We start from the raw sequence: 18,016 nt of genomic DNA, 5'->3' as shown, positions 1-18,016 counted from the left end.
CTCCAGGAGTCGGGCACCAGGAAGAGAATATAGTTTCCTGAATATCACGGACTGACAATGGACAATTTCCTAAAAGTCGTGAGATCGCAGGGAAAAGAATGGCTTTCTAAGAAAACCTTCATCGTAGGCTGATGAAAGACTTTCCATTTCAATATTATGACCATCCCATTATTCTTACCATTTTTTTACTCATATATTATCTAGAATTCGGTCCATCGTTTGAAAAAAAAAAGGGATTTTGTTTTCGTCCCTTTTTTTTTACTACTATTGCAATCCAAGAGAATACGAACTTCATAAAAAAAATCGGCAACCTGAAAGAGAATTGTACATAAATTTTTTATCGAAATTTATCAAGATTTTTTTTCTTAATAAATTGATTGCTTTAGTAAAAGGAGAGAAGGAGCGCGTTTGTCTTTTTCCTGCAATTTGTTCTCACGTTCTCCATAGCATGATCGGTAAGCGACAGGGGGTCGTCGCTCGGAAGGTGGTGCCACCTGCAGCACCTGTCTACGCCAGGTGAGAATAAAGAGGAGCCGCAATAGCCTGAAATTCAGTTGAGCCGACGCCGTGGGACACGTGTAGTGTACATTATCTCGAATCCGGTCGCCGCGGAAATTCTATTGAACTCGCGACCGGTTCGACGCTGAAACGCTCGCGGTGCGCAAATCGGCGAGGGATCCTGCTAAAAGAGACACAGGGAAGGTCGGCGTGTTGCAAAGGCCACCGTTAGTTCAGGACCTTCAAGGTCTACCGTTGGTGGGAAGGAGAGAGGAAGAGTGAGACGCGGCAGATGAAGGAACGTGCACGACGGTCGTAGCGGAGCAGCGAAACGGGACGCAAACGATGCCAAAGCGATGCAGGTAAAATTCTTTGCGTTACTCTCTTGCTCCTCGCGGAAATACCCGCGCCCCGCGCGAATCTCTTTTCGATACGACCGGCTTTGTTTCGTCGGTGCGCGACGCTCGGTGACGCGTCGCGTCGCGTCGCGTCGCACCTGCGCCGGAGCGAGTCCTGCAGCTCGTCGGATCAACGATAAGCTCGTGATGATAAAATAACGCGAGGAAAAAAAAGCTGCTTTGTCTTTTTTTCGAAGGGGCGAAACTAATAACAGTTTACGTTTCAGCGAAACTTTCAATAAATTTTTCCCGATTCTTTGGCTCGTTCGTGTTTCAATTATTATTCAATGTATTCAGTTGACTATACTGTATATTTATATTAATCTTTTTTCATCGTTTGTAACTTTTCATTTATTTTTAAATTGTTATTTCTCTAAAAATATGTTATGTCATATAGTTAAATAGAAGTGATACATTAGGTTATTAAAAGCTTGCTTGTGATCTTTTTTCTTCTGTAATTTAATATAGAATATAAAAAAAAAGGATTATTACATATTTAAATTCAGCTCACCTCCTACATTTTAGTCATTCAATCCGGAGATGCGTTAAAAAGGTGATGCTGGGACGCTTTCAAACTTTCTCAAGTCTTTACGTAGGCATTTTTAGTGATCAATCATTTGGAAAGTGTATCTTATCTTTGAATATTGGATATAATTTAATTAAGAATTTTTAATGAACTTTTAATAATCATGATTATACGTGAAACGCAATTAATGTACTTCTTGCTGCATAACATTTAATTTAAGTTTTTCTTATTTACAGATAACGAATTTAACTTATAAAAATGTTTTGTTAATATTGAAATAGATTAAACTTGACATTTTAATATTGACATTAATGTGTGAGTTTATTTAGATTATTTTACGTCTAGACAAAAAATTCCGTGTACATTTCGGTCGCTATTTAATCCCTTCAGATTCTGCGTATATTGTAATATTTATCATTAAATTTGAAAACATTACCCGTTGAAATTATTTTATTCTATCGACATCATCTGAAATCTGATCCACACAATAATGTATATTGGAAAAATAGTCGAAATTTTGAAAAAAATTAATTGTCTAGTATGAATCACTTAAATATTGAAGTGCGCATGAATTGGATTAAAAAAAAATTTTTTTTTAATATGGTTTCAATAAAAAATCAGGTCTGGAGGAATAATCTTTAAATATATTAGACGCGGTGCATGAATGTCAAACTGATTCATCATAATTTAAAGAACCGATATCGAATTCCGTTTTCACGCGCCGCTCCTGAATTTGCATTCGTGTCGGTGACCATTGTCTCATCTTTATTTCGAAATAAAGCGAGGAATGCGCAATGATAATGAGCCGATCTGCGCGAGATCGACGTGTCGCGCACAATGCCATTAGTACACAACAATGTAACTATGTCGGGCATTAAATTATTCATGGGATAGCTGTTGCATCGCGTCCGCGACGATCGGCGCATCGCGGCGCGCATTCCGCGTTGCATGATAAAAGTTTTACATTTGAATGCGATCTGGCGTTACGGTGCGATTTTACAAAAATTGAAAGCCGCCGGTTCCACCCGGTGAAGAACTTCGATGGATCCGCTTTTTCTAGGTCAAGTCAAAACAGATCATCAGGGTCGGGTTCGATCGGAGAGAATCGCGGAGAATCATTGCTCGGAATTCGTAGGTCTCGAAGGACATTTCGTAGAGAGGAGAGACACCCTGTGGTCGATTGTGTGTCCTAGTTTTGCGCAGGATGTACCAGGCTGTGGTGCATCTCTCTGTCTGATATCTCGAGGGTAATATGTGTCGACGAAGTTGCGTCACGATGTGCGAGGCACGCACATCGTACGGCAAGAAAAATGCGCGAACGGACCGATCACCGAACCGGTTATAACGACGAGTCAACATCCAACGGATCGTGGACCGAGAAAAAGAAATGATATGGAGAATATCATGTCCTCGATAGAAAAACGAAGCAAATATAAAAATCAAATAAACATTTACACGTTAAAATTAAAATTATCTACAGGTCTTAAAATGAAGTATAAAGATAAAAAAAAGCGTAAAGATGTAAAAAATATTTATAGGTTAAAAATAAAATTATTTATCGGTTTTAAGATCAGCATTTATTAAGATCTTTCTGAAATACCTATGAGCATCAATATTATTAAATAGCATGTCAATTTAATTTTTGATATTATTACTCTAATTCTGTTAGATTGCATTTCAAATTAAATTCGACTCGCAATTTACAGATATGATATAAACTCACACCGAATTATTTAAGCATTAAAGATTTATCTTGACCATTTAGAGTCTTTATTTCCTAATTGTTGTACATTCACATTATAGTCGCAAAAATACTTGTTTAAAAAAATATTTATTTCACAATTTTATTTATACTCTTGTTTTTATAAAATAAGTTTAAGATTTTCGTGTTAATGACTTTTCCAATAATTTACGTACTGGGAGAAAAATGTACTAAAAATTTTAATAAATAATTGTTTGAATATTACTTATTAATATAACACTTATATCTGGTAAATAAATATTTACTAAATAAAAAATAATAATAATTAATCAAAGTTAAATCAAATTTATGGTTCTTGTACCAAATAAATATATATTTATATTTAATAAATATTCATTGTTGAAACAAATATTTATTAAAATTCAGTATATTTTTCTCTCAGTACAGAAAAATAATTGACGTCGTATATTTTTATATTCATTGTTTTATTAAGCGTTTTAAGTTAAATTAATAAATTAATAAATTTTGACTTATCATTTGCAATCTGTTCTATCTCAAATGTTTTAATCTTAATTATAGTACGTTAAAATATGTAAATGATAAGGTAGGGAAAGTTACTTTACAAGTTGCTTATAAGTTACTTTTTATTATAAAAATTGAGTACGATAAGTAAGTTCGGGTATTTTATTTTTTGTATTATATTTTATCATTTGTTCCAGTTTTATATTACTTTTTATATTTAATTTCTAACATACACTTATATGTAAAGTAATTTCCCAATCCTAACAAATGAATATAATGAACAATCATTATATAAATTTGCAGAATCAGATATGTATATGAATTCACACATAAATAATAAGATCTACTTTGTGTTGACCGAATATAGAATTTCTCTTATTTAATTGAATATAATAAATTTAGCAATTGATGAAGGCTAAAATTAGCATTTTAACACGCACGTAGTAAATATCAGTTTAAGATATAAAATACTTGTTCTATTTTCACAATCGCTTAAATTTGATAGAATGTCTCGGCGTCTCCGGTCGGCGAAACTCACTGGTGACAGGTTTGATTTCGCGTGGAGACAATCGGGATCGTGCAGATTCCGATCCTGGAACTCTCTCTTTGTTTCCGTCTCCCTTCTTCGGTCCGTCCGTTTCTACTTCTCCTCCTAGGCGACGATGTTTCACACAACGCGTATGTAGTCGCGACGTGACACGGTCTAACGGCATTCATCCTACCTCGTCAACCCATTCCTCTCGTGTATGCGTGCATTCCTTCGTCTTCTTCGCTCTTACGTCGTCTCGTGATAACACTTCCGTCACGCGTGTGCGCGCACAATCGTTTGTCATATCGCGCCGGGTCATGCGAATCCGACACGGTGCGGAGCAGTCATGTCAAAACTCATTTTATCTCACGGGCCACACGAACAATTTCGCACAATTTTATATCCGACGGTTATGTCTTTTCGACATTTACCGACGTACTGGCGTCTTGAATCTGGATCCATCTCTGAATTTCGTTCGCGAACATTCAGAAAACCGGCAGCTCGCGATTACTTTCAAAGCGGCTGTCAATTTAAAATCCAATTGAGTCAATTTGAAAATTTTCTAGAATAGTAACAATTCATCAAAATATTCATTAAGTAAAATATTAAGCATAATAATAAAAGTAATAATGAATACTCTGTTTTCTTTTTTTTTCCATATGTTTATCTGTTATATTTTGTTTTTTTATATTTTATATTAAATATACATGTATTATATTATACATGAAATCTACTGAAGAGAGAGAAAGAAACGTTTCATTTTAATATTTTCCAATTATCGTATCCTATAATCCGGTCTGCCTAGCATGTCCTGTACAAATAAAAATCAAAGACCAGAGAGATTAATGAACTTCTTTATCATATAATTCAATAAATTAACAAAACTATATTCCTATCCCGCAGATACGTCGAGTTTCGCTCATTTGAGAGAATGGAATTTGTTTTACGCTCTGGAATTTCCTTCCCTTCCTTCGATCGAATATTTCCTACGTCACAGCTAACGGAGATAGCTTGGATAGTAATAGGAAAATACTTGGTGTACATTTAAGTCCGCATTTAATAATATGCAGCGGCGCGCATGCAATACGTTACGTCGCGACAATTGCTGCTCCAGTTCTGTCAAGAATGTTGCAGGACAGCATTATGCATGAATCTCTGCTTAAACTCATTTTCCGCAACATCGATAAATAAACTAAAATGATATAAAACAAACGTTTGCACGATTTCGAGATGAAAATTTCGGGACAATAATTTCATTTGTTTCTTTCAATCCTCTCTTTCAAGTCTCGTGAATGACAAGGAATGAGAGAGAAATTATTTTGAACAGCTGTTACGTAAAAACTTAAATACAAACAACATTAAATTATCTCTCTTCGAGTTTAAACCGACCGACGTTCTGCCTTCTGTGATCTTTTTTTGGCAGACCATTTCAACTTTAGTTCTAATACATGTAGTTATAATATTTAACCATGAAAAAGATGTAAATGTAAATCTTGACGTACTAACGGCAAATAACAAAGTTTCTTCCAGCAGTAATGAAGTACACTTGAGAAATGTCAGATAGCAAGAAACGGTTATTACACATCGCGCCTCTTAAATTTTATCATACCGTTAGCGATTGTCCCGCGGTTGCCTGCTTATTACAGATCATTAGCAATTCGTTTCATTTTATTTTAACGTTGAGACTTTAAGTAGTTGTTACGTAGCTTATAAAACCCAGTGTGAGACTCGGTTCGAACTCGGAGAAAATACGAAGCTCTCCGTATCTTCTCCGCTTTTTCCGCATCCTCAATGAAATTTTCTCATTCCATTTCGCGCGATCTTAAACGGAAGGCAGCTCGGTAGATTTGTGTATTTTTACTCTAAAAATATACGCCAGCGTTGTCTGACTTTTCAATTCAAATTCAGGTCAATGCGAAATGAAACTCTATTTTCCCAACAGTCTCTCAGCTTCTATTTGTGCTGTTTGTCAATTTTGTTCTTGGAATTTTCATACAAAGGCGTTACCTTAGTAATGCTAAAACTTTGTTTCTTCTTGGTTTCATGTAAAACTTTGAAGTTGAAAAAGAGAGAGAATTGAAGAAAGAGTTTATTTAAATTCTAAATATGCTTATTTAATAATTCTTACCTTTTAAATGCTTTTGTTTTTAAACTTTCTATTTTCATAGAGACGTCCAGAAAGACATCCTAAAAGAAAGTACAAAACAATCCTTATGTTATTATTAAAATAATGCGAGATCGTGTAATGCATGTACTTGTTCACGACGTTGAGAATAAAACGTGATGTCTTAGACTGTTGGTATTTTAAGCCAATTTAAGCTATAAGAAAATAATGTTTAAGGATTAGAAAATAAATGTGTCGCATTACTTTCTAAGAACTCATTGTACTTTGATGGTTGTCTAGAATTTCTAACAGAAGTATTGTACTTCCTCTTCATATATTTTTTTTGTCACTGTTCCATCTTTGTGTTTTCTCACGGAAAGAATGCTGAAGTCCAAAAATTTAAATAATTACAATTTAAATTTAAAATAAGACCGACTAGGTAATAAATCTAATTAAGTCTTATTAGATGCTTATTATCATAAAAAATTATTAAATTGCTTTCACAATTTAATGTGTGATATTTCTATTCTAACATGAATGCATTTCAAGTCCAAAAAAAATACAATTTGACAAGCGATTTATAAAATCAGAAATGTAGGTATATAAATTCACACAAAGTAATTAAAGCAATTAAGATCCGCTTCGATTAGAAATAAGAATTCTTCATATTTAATTAGATCTAAAAATTTAATTAGTTTTGAAAGTAATTTTGTTGGGCCATCAAAATAACTATGTCGAAAATACAAGCTGCTAAAATTTAACATTTTAGCAACCAGCTTAAGGGTACATAATTATTTTAATGATCTAATAAAATCATTTTCAGATCTGTATCTAGTTAAATTTTTAGATACTGCAGCAAAATCATTCATCAGTTAACACAGTTTACACAGTGAAATTTAGTGTAATTTAATCACCTAACGTATTGCTTTCTTTTACAGTTGACACACCGTGAGATCTCACGTGGTAAAAAAACACACGTTTCCAAGGTACCATTGAGAAGTCCCGACATCAAACGGTACTCGAGGTGGATTCTGAAGCGCCGACGTTTCAGAATTCCTAGAAATCACAATAGGATTTGATTGGAAACAAAGGAGCAAGAAAATTGTCGCGCTGTAATTTCAGCGACACACGTTGCCTTCGAATTGAGAGAAACTTCTCTGAAGCGACGAGCTAAAGTGAAGAATTCTTCTTTTCTAACTTCGCGAGCCGGCAGCCATCGAAATATATGTAATAAAAGATCGTGGAGGTATCCACAGCCGAACGGCTTTTCGCAATCCACCACCTGTGGCTTCTGATAACTCCTGCGATAAGGAGAGAAAGAGGAGCACCGCGACACTACCGCGGGGGCTTCGACTTTCAGCTTGAGATTAACGCTAAGCCCTCATTTTTAAAGAACACTCTCTTTCTATTAACTCAGGTAGATGTACTCCGCGAGTCACGGAAAGAATATTTTTACCGTATTTGAGAAACGATTTCGCGAAGTGAAGAAGAAGAAAATGCCAAATTTCTTCCGCGATTTAAAAACTTTTCGAATCTGACCTGTTGAAAAAATAACAAACAAAAGTACAAGAGGACGCATGGTTTAATAAATAAGAGAAAAGCGACTCTTTGAAGACGAGATCATTTCTTTTCATTCAAAGATCGGTAGACAATCTGCCAGCGGAACGGACACTGCCGGAAATGATCTCGAATAATCGCATCGTAAAGAGATCGTTGTAGAAGGCAGTAGAAAGCGCATCATCAAGATCTCTGAAGAAGATTCTAAAAGAGATCCCGAAAAAAATCTAACGCTATCAGAGGTGGGATTAGCGGTACATACCTTTCTTTCTTTTTCATTGAGAACCGTGGAAGGTAATTCACGAAAAACGGCGAACCATTACGGGGTGCATTACGCGAACTCGTACGCGTGCAGCAACGGCGCACCGAGCGTGTACACCAGCACCGGTTGTTGCACAAACATCAACGGTGGCGGCTTCAATGTGCAGCAGCCGCAGCCTCACGAGGATTATCGGCCGATCTACTTTTACGTGGCGCAGCCTTACACGATCCCGTACACCTTTGCCAAGAGACCGAAACCCGCTGCGTCGTCATTGCTAAGGGCGGCGAAGCCGCGCGGCAACAATTATCGTGTCAAGTTCTCCAAGAAACTCGGGAACGCCGACTTCTCGCAGAAGGTCAAGCAGGGCGAGTTCTCGCGGAGTCTGAACCAGGTGCACTTCGCGGAGAGTCAGGGTCAAGGTAACCACGCGTTCTTTCAATTCACAGAAAGTGAAATTGAAGAGCTTACTTTCAAACCGCTTTAAATTTGTGCTTCTAAAAAATAATTTATGTAATCTTCGGCATGTAATCCTCATTTTTTTAAATATCTAAACGATTTGAAGGTAAACTTGTTAGTTATTATATAATTTGATCTTTAGTTGAATTATTGATTTAATTCAATTATATGAAGCATGATTCGTTTGATGAATTAATTTAATAAAATTAATTTTTGCAATATTTGCAACTATATGTGCACTATTATGATTTATCGGTTCAGTAACGTTTTTCTCTCAATAGTCTATTATGTTTAACTATTGTTACATAATTGAATTACATATTTAAAGTATAGAGAATATGCGCATAAATTGAGCTATGTGTAATGTGAGTATAATTATTGTAATTAATAGTCTATCAGAAATGAAAATATCTTCTGCAAAATTGACAATTTTTACTAGCATTTTTTTCTTGTCAGCTCTGAAAATTGTTTTATATTTTATTAATTAATTTTATCTCGCGTTATATGTCCGAAATATTATATTTTCCTGTGGATGCTATTTTTATATAATGGCTGTACAAAATATTGAAGCTTTGAGTGCTTCGTTTTCAAGACGCTTTCACACCCGCAGATTCTTCTATCAGACCGGATAATTGTTGCGAAAGCGGCATAGTTTCTGTGTGGCATAATTTAAATAGTGACTGTCGTCAAGTGGATTGCCGATGCCCACGTCTTGTGTGTTCTCTCTCTTTTTGCGTGGAAACATGAGCATGTCGCATGCGTCTCCGGTCAGTTAAACGATGGAGAAAACATTGTTCTAGACTATTCTAGAGAGAAAGAAAATAAGCTCTACCGATGCATAGTGATACGAAAGCTGAAAAACGTCGCAAAAGTCATTTCATTGTTTTCTGAAAACAATAAAATTGACACTTCTAAATACAATGCAATTGACATTTAATCTTTAATGATAATTCACCCAATCGTAATCAAATAATTGAGTATTCAAAATATTTATTGAAGAATTTGTAGATCGAATGAACTGTGCGAAATACTTTATATATAATTAATTCTGTGTTTATATGAGTTTGGCTAAATACATCAAAACTTAGTTAACATTCAACGAATGTAAATAAATTTAACAAATTTATTGTGTTTATTTCAGCGTATTTTTTCGTTATATTTTTAAAATTAATAATATATTTTTACCGATTTTTTCTGGTTTTTTTTTTTGAAATTATTGTAACGCGTATCGCGAAAGAATTTTTCTCAGACAGAGCAATAACGTTATTTCATTTCGTTTGCACAAGAAGGATCGAAGTTTCCAACGTTAAAAATTTGTACTGTTATTCTGACGGTAGCGGCATCGGTAAGTTCTCATGTACGCGGTGTAACGCGCGGATGATGTTAATAAGATGCAGCGAGGCGAGACTCTGCTCTATGCAGAGATCGCGAAGACGTTTGCTTTTCGCGCTACATGCAGGATAGAGGATGAAAGGTATTTTTACTTTAGCGCGAACGAAGGAAGAAAAGGTGTGTATTCATTTGAATTTTTTCAAATGAATATTTTTATGGGTTTCTGTTGGCTGGTCATAATTTTGACATGCTTGGCAAAGTGAGAAAATATTCTTAACGTAATCAGAAAAGGAAGTGATATAATCGGGAAAGATATAATCAGGAGATCTAAAGAGAATGTGTATAAAGAGAGTTTTTCGCGAAGTACGTTTAGCGGTTTTTAATAGATAAGAAACTTTTACTCTTTATTTCAATTTGATATTAGGAAAGTTTTAACCTTAACCTTTAGTACACACGATTGTCCAGTCCTTTACTATCCACGATGGATCATTTGTGTCACGGGTTAATTTTCATCATTTTAACAAATATTCAAAAATTATTATGTACTTTAATATCTCTAAACAATATTTATAAAATTGTGTATTTAAAATAATTGTACATAAATGTTATAACTAATTATGCGATGCTCCTAATTTTTCGAAGAAAAGAAAGTGCTAGACACGAATAATCCAATTATGTGTTCTAAAATTTAAAGTACTTAAAAATTTTTATGAAGATGATCTATATTTATAATCGTGAAATTATGTGTGGAAACTGTATATAAATATATATATAATATGTATTATTAAATACTTTTGTAGTATAAGAATATTTCCGTATGGAAAATGTAAAAAATATGATATATTAAATTTTTTATTTAAAAAAAGTCTTCTTTTCGAATATGATATATCATATTTTTTTATTTAAAAGAAGATTTCTTTTTTAAATCTTTTTTATATCTTTGCTCTTTTATTTCGCAGTGCTCGCAAATTATTCGAAAGCTGGATCATCTCGCGATCCGAGGATGACGTCGATGTTTCGAAGAGGCACGATCTTCGCGACCTTCTTCCTGTCATTGTTGGGCGGTGGACTTGTCTGCGCCGCCCTTGTGACACAGCATTGGGTCGAGGCACGACCATGGAGAACGCCGAATCCACAAGAGAGCGCTGGCAGAGTTCATTTCGGTCTATTACAGGGTAAAAAGGAATTAAACGTCGCCTATGGATGGAGGACATATCATATATCCGGTATGTTGGTCTTTCCACCTTTCCCTTTGTGCAACATCAATTACGTTTTGCGCGTAATTACTTGATCTTTCTCTTGACAGAGAATTATATATATATTGTAACCTTGAACGGTATATATTTTGAACATTAATCGTGCGTGCTCTAATCGAAAATTGATTGGCTGCAAGATATTATTATCGTTAGCTAAGATTTCAAATTACGTGAAGTTTGATGCAGTAATATGCAGAGTATTCCACAACTTGCTATTTTAAGCGTATATCATATAATTATGCAGCAAATACTGGTTGAAACAAGTCTCTTCTGGATGAGGATAAATAAACTCAATCTATTAAAAGAAATTGAAGGAAATCCGTTTTATAAGGAATATTTTAACAAAAATACATGAAATAATTTAATCTTTATATGAAGATTAAAAATTAAAAAAAATGTATGTCGTTAAATTTTATAATATAAAGAAAATCATTCATTTGTCTCACGAGAAACAAGGATAACTAGAAGAGTATATTTAAAATTCTGTTTTTAAAATTACTTTTTTTGGTTTCTAGAATTACCCAATCTCGTAAAATAAATTCCTAGCAATTTTCTTTAATGCTCTTATTTTTCGCCGGAATTACTCCATCGAGGGTGATTATCTCGTGACACCTTTGTAAATCGTAACGAGATCCGAGTATTGTGCGATCGTGTTGGATTCTTTTCAAACTGTGCTATTCGAGTGACTCGCACGACGAATTGTGATCGCACGGAGATATCCGCGAGAGAAAGGCTCATGGATGATGGAACCTACTGGTATAAGCCAGGACAATAAATCTGCGACTGATAACTGAGTGCATTAGAGTTCTATTCAGTGTCCGATGATGCCTGTAGTTGATCGTACATGCGTGTGTGATAAATCATTGATTTGGTAATCGTCGTTAAATTCATTCCATTGATTTCGCGTACCGATCGAAACAGTTGTATCATCGATGGATGCATCGCAACATCCTTTGTAATGGATGCTCAGAGTGGTCGCAATAACTTTCGAAAAAAAAAAAAAAAATACAAAATTCACGAGCGCACTGATGGAAGATTTTAACGCAAGTCTTAATTATTGCAAATTTTGTTTACGCGTGAAGTTATACGTAGAACATTATTTTTAATATTTTTAATATAGCATAATTAATTACTTTTAATAAAAGTAAAACGTATTTTATACAGAATATTATCAAGTTTTTCGATTAATAAAATTTCTCTTTTGTAGTGAAGTTTTTTTTTAATTATATTTAATTATATTCATTTCTTCTTTAATTATATTTTTGTTTTAAATCGTTATTGTTATTACGAGAAGAAACTGTTATCGTGCTATAACTAACACAATAGCGGTCGAAGCACTCAACCGAAAACATCCACTCTTCATAGCATAGCTCTTCTTAGAATAGTGTTTTTAGAGATGGAGTTCATAAAAAGATCTTGCAAATGTATATAACACACACACACAATGATTTATCAATTAAATTTTTGCTCAAATTTCGGGATTATTTTCGAAACTTGTATATCACTAAATTTTTATCTTGTCTCAATGTCAAGAAATCTGATCCGTTTCTAGTATTGCCACATCCGCCAATTGCACTTTTGTGAATTAAAGGTACTTTATGTCACGCGCGAAAAAGATAAATTTCTTATGCACAATGCATAATAATCACTCCGATGAGCAAGCGACTTTTACGTAGCTATTATGCCGTACTTCCGGAAAAGAACAACAGAATCGCTGGCACGCGCTGTGAGAAACATTTCTCTTTCATTCAGGCGGGTAATGGGTCCGAAGGGATACCTACGTAAACATGCATTCTACGATTACGTATTCCACCAGGTATTCTTTTAATCGCAGCGTTTTGGCCAATTTGAAAAGAATTTTTTTCGAAAAAATTATCAAAAGAAGTCATTTTATATTTTTTTAATTATTACTACTATATTAAACTTTAAATTAAAATATATAATTAAAACGAACGTGATATTTGATTTATAAATCAAAACTTATGAAAAGAAGAGCATAAGATCACAGCACAAGATATTGTTTGTGATATTTAATTATCATTACATTAATAAAACGTTAGACGTTTCGGCCACAATCTGGCCATCTTCGGTAAATTCACAAATATTTTTAAAACGCAGAATTACATATATCTGACATTAAATTCAGCCGTCGTGTAATATAACTATGTATAAACATGTTCTTTCATCTTGTGAAGGTGCATCGTACAACAATGTTGCAGCAACAATTGTCATATTGCGAATTATGTAGAACACGAATTTCCAGATTCTAATTTAAAAAAATTAACCTATCATTAATATCTTCTAGTCGAATTGTATGAGAATTGAATCGTTATCTGTTTTACAGAAAAAATGATGAATCTTAAGTACTTACTTACTTCCTTTACATAGATGAAAATTCGTCATGACATTGTGTATTATTATTTGTCATATCATATATGTTACTATTTATATATATGTCAAAAGTTTAGTGTTCATAAGTTTTAAATTAAAATCCTATTTAGATAACTTTAATATCTTGATCTCTTTATTCAAAAAATCCAATTGAGATGAATAAAATAATTATAATGAAACCGTTTCAGATTTTATTAATTTTGTTAAGGAACGAGACAGAGGCGGTATTTTAGAGAGAAATTCGAGCGTGTAATTCGCGTATAATTCGAGCGTAGCATATCTCTGGGAGCGAGTATATATACGCACGTTTGAATTTCTCTCACAGTATAAAACCGCAGGCATGTGCATGCTTGCATGTTATCATGTATATAACAAAAAACCATCAAGTTACGAGACGTATGCGGGTAACAATAGACACGGAAACTAGTTTTTAGCGTTGAAAAATCAACGAGCAAACCTCATAGTCTACTTTCATGTGCCTCCGCATTACTCGTATCATCGAGCGTTACTGATGCTGACCGCAGTAAGAGTATCGGATTCTAGTACGCGATCAATTTTATGCGGGCCAAAGAAGAGAGAGAGAAGAGGGGGAGAGAGAGAAAGAGAGAGAGAGAGAGATAAAGGAGCGGTCGATATATAATTCCACCTGATCGCGGTGTTCACAGCTTACGTTATGTCTCAACATTTACGAAGTGCATTTCCTAGAAGTATTTTCAGTATGTAATGCATTACGACGTCATCAATCATCATGTAAACAAAAATTAGATTATTCGTACATTTATGAAAGAGCTACTCTGATTTTAAATCTGATAATAAATTCGATAAGAATAAGGAATTTTAGAAATTGAAATTGATGAACTCTAATGTTGTCTTACATTGTGCAACTTTAATTTTGGCCATAGAAATGATGTTGGGACATATAGAAATGAGAAATGTTGCAGCATTTGAATTGAAACGATAGGAATAACACGACTACCGGCAGATAAGTTTTTGAGTACTTGAGTACATTAGTAGTAGATACATTTTCGAGTCGACGCTACTCGTGGAACTTGGCTGCCGCCTCCAACGAACGCAATGATCCGTTATTCACGCTGTCGTAAGTTGAAATGTCTCACGGAAACTTCGTCGTATCCTGGAAGCGTAATGCGCGAAATATTCCTACTTATATTCCTTCTTTCACTCTCGAGTGTATATCACGAATATAAAATACGATAGCAGCGGCTTTTAGTTTCCACGGCGTGCAATACATCCGCATCAACGAAAGACGTCAGAAGTAGCGAAGCATTGTGGATATTTTCAAGTATGACGTTACTGAAGATATATTTTCATATGTAAAGTTAATCGCTCGAGAGCTGGCTCTGTTTCAATTTTCGGACATTACGCAACGCTTGCATAATCGAAGTCCTCGTTTCTGTTACATTTGCAGTAGTAATTTAAATTTACTTCAGTGGTGCAGATTATTGATGGCACATAATATAAAAATTGTAGAAATGCTATAAATAATATTTAAAAAAAAATATATATATATATATATAATTATAATTATAATTATTAAATATATAATTATTACAAAAAGAGTTTAATTGTAGCATTCAAAAATTTAAAAAAGATATTATAAATTTAGTTTATCACAGCATTAAAAAAATAATTGGTTATTTATATATATAATTATAATACATTTTATAGATCAGTTTAAAAGCAAATTTTATAGATTAGTTTAAGATCTGTTTTTATTCCTGTAATAGACTGCATTAGCACTCTCTTTCTCACTTTCGCCAAATATCGAAGATATCTATGTATACCATTCTCATTTTAGTTTCAAAAACTAAACTATATACTAGTTCAGCCACAGTATACTAGTTCAGCCACAGAAAAACAGACCTTTAGTTATGATTGGAATTGCATTTGTTTGGAATAAAATTATTAAACAATAAAAATCTTAATAATGTTTCAGTTCCTCAAATGATCCGACAAGATCCATCGGTGATGTCTTGGGCTCTTTGGATCGCTACTTTAACAACGACTTCGGCTGCTTTGGTAGCGGCTGCGCTTGCTGCACTTTTGGCAGTTTTAAATACAGCTACTTCCCCAAGATCGAAGATTCTATCCATTCCTGGTGTATACTTTATAAATATGTTAATGCGTAAGTATTTTAACGCTATTTTATTAAATTATAAAAAAATGTTTTCTAAAAAAAATGATCAAAACAGAACTGTTATTTTTTCAATATTTCACAGATTAATTTACCACATCTGTCTGTATTAAATAATTTTTTTAATTTATAACGCTAATTTTAATAAGGTTTTAAAAATAGAGAATCACAAAGCTCGTATAAAAAAATGGGAAAAATTAAATAGCTCTAAAAAATATATTGAACTTATAAATAATTACTGCATATCATATGCAATATGGACTCTTATTCGTGACTTATTTTTAGTGTTAATGTGCTTAGCAAGCACTTGTACTTGGTTAGCGCAATACTATACGAGACTATACGTTAATGTGCTTCCGAAGGAGGACATCGATAATATGTGGACCAGTGAAGGTTCTGCTGAGCTCGGTTATTCATTTTGGTAAGAGAAAGATATATATAATCTTTACATTTACATGATAAAACTGTTATTCTTTAAATTAAACATCTATTGAGAATCAGAATTTTTTTCTGTTCTTATTTTTCCTATTGAAATGAATTATGATTTAAATATTTTTATTATATTTTTTTCGACTTTTGCAATTCAGTTACAAGTATTTAATTAATATTGTAATGGTCACAAGAAAGAGTTAAATTTCTTAGATTGTTAATTATTTTAATATTAAAGAAAAATAATTTATACAGATAAGTATGTGCTATTCAAATCAGTTAACTGATTTAATCTTTTATTATACAATTATCGTAAATATTAGAATTTTTGGAATTGAAAACAAATTTCTTTTCTAAATTAAAGTTCATATGTGACAACTCAGCGTGTTTCTCATTTGCATTATTTTTTACTTATAATTAGTTACTAAATTAAATTCAATAGCTTGAAATTTGAAATAATTAGTTTATTCTTATTCTTTGAATATTTTTTCCATTTAGGCTCGTAGTTAGCGCTGGGATTGTACATCTCATTAGCATAGCATTAGTTGGCTGGGGCTCAGGTAGAGAAAAGGATGATCGTCTAGAACCAATACCTGCACTTGAAGAGAAAACTGCCGCAGCGATTATGTTATATTAAACGTTATAATAGTTTAAAAATTGCAAGACTACGATTGAATTACGTTATTATGTATAATATCGAATTGATAGTATCTATATCGAGATTGAAAAGTAGTTGAGATTAATTAGTTAAGATAGAATTTTCGTTCACAGATTTGTGCCTCGCACAGTTCCTAGTTATTTGCTAGGCGTTTGTAATCATTTTCCTAGATACAATTCAATTTTGTAACAGATATTGTGCAATTTTATATCAAAACGCAAATATAAACGCAAATATAAACACAGCAAGTACATTTAAAGCGCGAGATGCGCTAATAAAGGACAGTACTTGCCATATATGTCGAAATAAGAGTTGGAATGTGATGATACGTATCGCCTACGTGTAGTATTATATAATGTATACATTTCGATATATTTTATGCATTGATATTATGTCAGTTCGTAATACTCATGATTTCAAAGCGATAATAATCATAAAACGAGTATTTTATGTCTAACAACGATCGAAAGCTATGCGCTATTCGCTTTATATGGCATAAAAAGACGAGATTGAGCATGGAAAAACGCTTTATTATAGCTTAATCTATACATTAGTTGTTTATCAATAAGGCCGCAATCTAGACAATTATCGTTTCGGACTTCAGTTTGTTAAGGTTTTATTATTGGTAGTATATAAACATTCGTATACAGATGTGTATGTAAATTATGCGATACGAATTCAAATGGTATACAGTTATATCATTTTTATTATCGAGTTATCTTCCGATATATTTTGTAAGTTAAAATTCTTTTCTTATATTCTTATTTAGCACTATGTTTTTCTCTTTTTTTTTACAAAGGCGATTGTTTTGACTAGACTGGGCTCTCGAGAACGATAATATATATACTTTTTGTATTTTATATATATATACTACTATCTATAATTTAGTTAAAGAGGATATTTTATAAGTTAAGCATGGCGTGCCTTTTCTTCGAGACATTTAATATTTTTAACAGTTATTATTTCTCGAGATTGTTACTTCTATAAAAAATGTACGATTTTATCAATTTCATTACCGTGGCAAATCGTACGTGGAACGTATCATGAAATGTAAATACAATAAAAAGTTTGCACCTCGAGAGTATATTACAATGATGTCGCGACGTAATATAATAATAAAACAGTGAACAGGTCATAGAATATTGTACAACTTCGTACGTACTTTAGTTTTTCTATTATTTCGAGATCCTCTCGTTCTTATAATCTATTTCACGTAAATGGCTTCATATATATTATATACAAGG

General features: G+C 33.2%; 1 protein-coding gene across 1 annotated transcript; it reads left to right on the top strand.

The window, feature by feature from the left end:
* Positions 1 to 480: 480 nt before the first annotated feature.
* LOC105147899 (uncharacterized) lies at positions 481 to 17,933 on the top strand. The gene is made up of 6 exons (XM_011059238.2): positions 481 to 860; positions 7,218 to 8,517; positions 10,846 to 11,112; positions 15,488 to 15,676; positions 15,971 to 16,106; positions 16,613 to 17,933. The coding sequence occupies exons 3-6, from the start codon at positions 10,890 to 10,892 to the stop codon at positions 16,749 to 16,751; spliced, it is 687 nt and encodes a 228-aa protein (XP_011057540.1). The 5' UTR covers positions 481 to 860; positions 7,218 to 8,517; positions 10,846 to 10,889; the 3' UTR covers positions 16,752 to 17,933.
* The last annotated feature ends 83 nt before the right edge of the window (positions 17,934 to 18,016 follow it).

Source organism: Acromyrmex echinatior, chromosome 5 (assembly GCF_024713525.1).
Source record: "Acromyrmex echinatior isolate Ae372 chromosome 5, ASM2471352v2, whole genome shotgun sequence".
Classification (NCBI taxonomy): Eukaryota; Metazoa; Arthropoda; class Insecta; order Hymenoptera; family Formicidae; genus Acromyrmex; species Acromyrmex echinatior.
The sequence above is the reverse complement of the archived record's forward strand: the minus strand, read 5'-3'. Positions and strand labels throughout refer to the sequence as shown.